The sequence below is a fragment of the Psammomys obesus genome, unplaced genomic scaffold (genome assembly GCF_907164565.1).
Source record: "Psammomys obesus unplaced genomic scaffold, mPsaObe1.curated_primary_1811, whole genome shotgun sequence".
In the NCBI taxonomy this organism is placed as follows: Eukaryota; Metazoa; Chordata; class Mammalia; order Rodentia; family Muridae; genus Psammomys; species Psammomys obesus.
Window position 1 is genome coordinate 6540461 of NW_026596125.1, and position 4340 is coordinate 6544800.

Sequence of the window (4340 nt, forward strand, 5' to 3'; positions counted from 1 at the left end):
TCTTTCTTTCTTTCTTTCTTTCTTTCTTTCTTTCTTTCTTTCTTTCTGTCTTTCTTTCCCTTCCTTCCTTCCTTCCTTCCTTCCTTCCTTCCTTCCTTCCTCTCTCCCTCCTTCCCTCCCTTCCTCCCTCCCTCCTTTTTTTTCTCTCTTTTTCTATTATTTTTTTGTTTGTTTTGGATTTTGTTTGTTTTGAGATAGTCTCTCTGTGTAGCCCTGGGTGTCCTGGTTCTGTAGACCAGGCTAGCTTCAAACCCACAGAGATCAGCTTCCTGAGCGCTGGGACTAAAGGTGTACACCACTACCGCCTAGCTTAGGATATTTTCTTTCTCATAGGATTGAAGTGCTGGGCTGGCAAGATGGCTCAGCAGGTAAGGGCGCTTGCCTGTGCTAACCTGGTGATCTGAGTTTGATTCCCAGAACCCCTGGAGGAGAGAACGCATACCTCAAGATTACTCTCTGTTCCGCTAACCCCAAAAGAACAAGAAAGAGCAAAATGGCATTTTTTGATACTCATTTTATGCTGCCCTTTAGGAAGGTGAAGCTGTTGAAGTGGATGAAGAGACAGCAGCTATCTTGAAGAACTCACGTTTTGCTCAGGATTTTGTGTTCACACCCACTGGAGCCGCACTGCCAGCTCCTCAGGGAGGTTCTGAATTAGAAACAAAGGTTTGTTTGACTTTCAGTTCCCTACTTCAAACAGGTTCCTTAAAACCAAACTACAGGCTTACAAAAACAATAGCTTTCTTTACAGTTGGCTACCACAACTCATTTCTAGGCTACCTATGTGCATAGATGATTTGATTTTTTTTTTTTTTTTACGTAAAGATATTTCTGTTTTATGTGTGTGGGTGTTTCGCTCAAATGTATGTCTGTGCACTGTGTGCAGTGCTCCCAGAAGCCAGAATTCCTTGGAACTCAAGGAAAGGTTGGTAGCTGCCACAAGGGTGTTGGGAATAAAACCTAGATCTTCTGGAGGAGCAGCCAGTGCTCTTAACCACTGAGCCACCTCTTAAGCCTGTAAATGCATTTTTCCTTTAATTCCTAACCACAAGCCAATAATAACCTTTGAGGTTTTGGGATATCTGTGAATTAACTGAAGGTATCTGTAAGGCCCCTACAATTGTGCTTATATATATAATTTCTTGGGAAACCATCTGTTGCTTTGATCAAGTTTTCAAAAGGGCCCATATGCAAAGAAGGTAAAGAGTTTCCACAGAAGCACCTTACTGCTGGACTCAGTGCCTCATACCCATAATCCTAGAGACTGAGAACGACGGGGAAGCAGTACTTGAATCCAAGAGTTTAAGACCTTGGGCAATAAAGCAAGACCTTGTCTCAAAGACAAAACCCAGTGTGAAAACTTGCAGCCAGTGCTGAGCTGTCTTGCTAGCACCAAAAAGGAGCTTTCACCCTTGATTAGTTATCCAGTTATTCTCTGTGTGTGTCACAGTGTGACGATGTGTGTGCGTGTGCGGAGGTTAGAGGACAGCCTGTGGGAATCAGGTCTCTCTTTTGTCCTAAGGTGTTTGGGGAATAAATTGGCCCTCAGCTTTGACAGAGAGAGAGAGCACCTTCACCTGGTGAGCCGTTTTGTCAGCTCCCCATCTTAAGCATTTACAAATATATAGCTCAGTGTCATTTAGGTCACTCCCAGGGTTGTATAACCATCAAGACTCTTTACTTGTAGAACTTTCGCCGCCTCATCCCCATTGAGCAGCCATTTCCCGGTTCCTCCTCCCACTGGCACTTAGCAGTGGCTCAAGGTTTTGACCCACAGGTCCGCCTGTGCTTGAACTCACATACACATGGCCTTTTGTATCTGACCTTTTCACCTGGGTTTCCAGAGCTTCTTCACTGGGGCTGTTCTGCTTCTCCGAGTAGGGCTAGAACACTTGGTTTATCTGTCCCCCACTTGACAGGCATTGTCCTGCTTCTCGAAGATTAGAAGCAGTGCTGTTAGGGGCGTGAACTTGCAAATATTTGCTTGACTTTCTGCTTCCGAAGATGTTGCGTTGATACCTAGAAATGGACTTGTTAGCTAGGCTCAGTGGCGCACATTGTAATCCCAGCACTCAGGGAGGCAGAGGCAGGCGGATCTCTGTGAGTTCGAGGCCAGCCTGATCTATAAAGTGGGGCTCAGACAGCCAAGGCTACGCAGAGAAACCCTGTCCTCAAAAAAACAAAACAAGACAAAGAGAGGAATTGTTTTTTCCACATTTCTAATTTTTGATGGCTTTTGATGTTGTTTGTTTTGAGACAGGGTCTCACTATGTAGTCCTGGCTATCCTGGAACTCAGTATGTAGACCAGGTTGGCTTTGAACTCACAGAGATCTGCTTGTCCCTGCTTCTAGAGTACTGAGATTAAAAGGAACATGCCACCATGTCTGCCAGATTTTTAACTTGTATAGAGTGGCAGGGCTGTCCTCCACAGGACCTGATCAACTCTGTATACCAGTCACCACACGTGACAAGAGCAAGGACAGAACGGAATCTCTGACTTGTGCTTATGCAGAAGCAGGTGATCTAAAAAGGCCCTGGGCTGCCTTCCCTTATCTACAGCAGCAGGCTCCAGCAGAGCAGGGAGAACAAAGGCGGTCACCCCTAGTGCGTTCTTGCCCTCTTGTCAGGTGGCCAGCCTTGTCCCTGAGATCTCTGATGTCAGTGACTCCGTCCTTATCACCGCTTACCCCCTTCCTTTATTCTGTGAACATCTGGCCCAAGTCTAGTCAGTTCCTTCTTTTATTGTCCTTGTCTCCTTCAGGGCCATCTGGCCTAGGGAAGGGACTGAAACAGACAAGCCACTAACATTGTGTGGTAAGCTAGCAAAATGTAGGCTGTAAAAGTGCTCTCCCCCGTCTCTCCTGCCCCACGATGTGTAGTGGCTCCTGGAAGTGTGTATGGATGAGCAACAGCTCCTTGTGGCCATGCAGCCTTCTCAACATTTAGGGGGTTTTTCCAGAATAGAGCTGTGCAGACCAGTGCATGGCCTATGCAACAGCAAGCAGCTGTGCCAAGAAAGATTTTCATTGCATATTTTTCTGGGACAGGGTTTCTCTGTGTAGCCCTGGCAGTTCTGGGACTCAGTCTGTAGACGAGGCTGGCCTTGAACTCAGAGATTCACCTGACTCTGCCTCCTGAGTGCTGGAATCAAAGACGTGCACCGCTACCACCCAGTGAAAAGATTTTTAATAAAGGAAAACTAGGAAGACTTCCCTGAGACTGGGAAGTTCAGGAGCCAAAACACAAGAAAAGACAGATAGAAACTGAAGAAATCAGCCCTCCATTTTATTACATCAGAGATGATTTATGAATGTTGTAATCTTTTGTTAGGCCTATTTGATTCATTTGAGTTTTTGGGTTTTTTGTTGTTGTTGTTTGGTTGGTTGGTTTGGTTTGGTTTCTCTGTAGCTTTTGGCTGTCCCGGAACTCACTCTGTAGACCAGGCTGGCCTTGAACTCACAGAAATCTACCTGCCTCTGGCTCCCTGAGTGCTGGGATTAAAGGTATGTAGCAACACCTCCTGGTGATTCATTTATTTTTAAACATTAGCTTTTAAATATTTTATTTTATGTGTATGAGTGTTTTGCTGGTATGTGTCACATATGTGCCTGGTGCCTTCAAAGGTCAGAAGGGGGCATCTGTGAATAGAGTCACAGATGGTTGTCATCCACCTTGTGGGTTCTGGGAGCTGAGCCTATATGGGGAAGCTGTAGGGCTTTGATCTGAGTGTGTTTCCAATTTAACAATGTGAACCTTTTTCACATGCTTAATGGCTTTTTGCATATCTTCTCTGAGGAAATGTCTGATCACGTTCTTTGCCTGTTTTTAAATTGGGTTGGTTGTCTTTTGCTGTTGAGTTGTAAGAGGGTTTTTTGTTGTTGTTTTTAATGTGTGTAGCCTGTCTGTTTTGTTTTGTGGTGCTGGGGGTTAAACCGGGAGCCTTACAGTCCAGGCAAGCACTGACCACTGACTCACACCCCTGACTTGTACGTGGCGGTCTGAATATGAGGCCTTGTCAGGTACATACCTCGTTACTGTCATGATAGTATTCTTGGTTGCACAAAAGATTTTAATTTAAGTTTGGTTTTAGTTTTGAGTAACTCATTTGTCTTTTCTTTAGTTGCTGGTCCTACCTGGGTCCCATCTAAGAATCACTGTCAAATCTGTGATGAAGACTCTTCTACTCCCTTTTTATGGCTTTGCTTTCATATCTCGGAATTTAGTTTAACATAAATATTGAGGTAGAGGGATGGTATCTGTAGCCTGTTGTTTGCATGGGTTGCTCAAAGGGCCTGAGACAGCCTTTTCCATGTGAGGTTTATGTATTTGGCCTTGTGAT

At 44.9% G+C, this 4340-nt stretch overlaps 1 protein-coding gene across 1 annotated transcript in view; it reads left to right on the plus strand.

Annotated features, from left to right (window-relative positions):
- As3mt (arsenite methyltransferase) overlaps positions 1–4340 on the plus strand; it is a 28409-nt gene that overhangs the window by 12026 nt on the left and 12043 nt on the right. The window contains exon 10 of the mRNA XM_055591538.1: positions 532–666. Coding sequence (XP_055447513.1) covers positions 532–666 — 135 coding nt within the window. The remainder of the gene's footprint in view (positions 1–531; positions 667–4340) is intronic.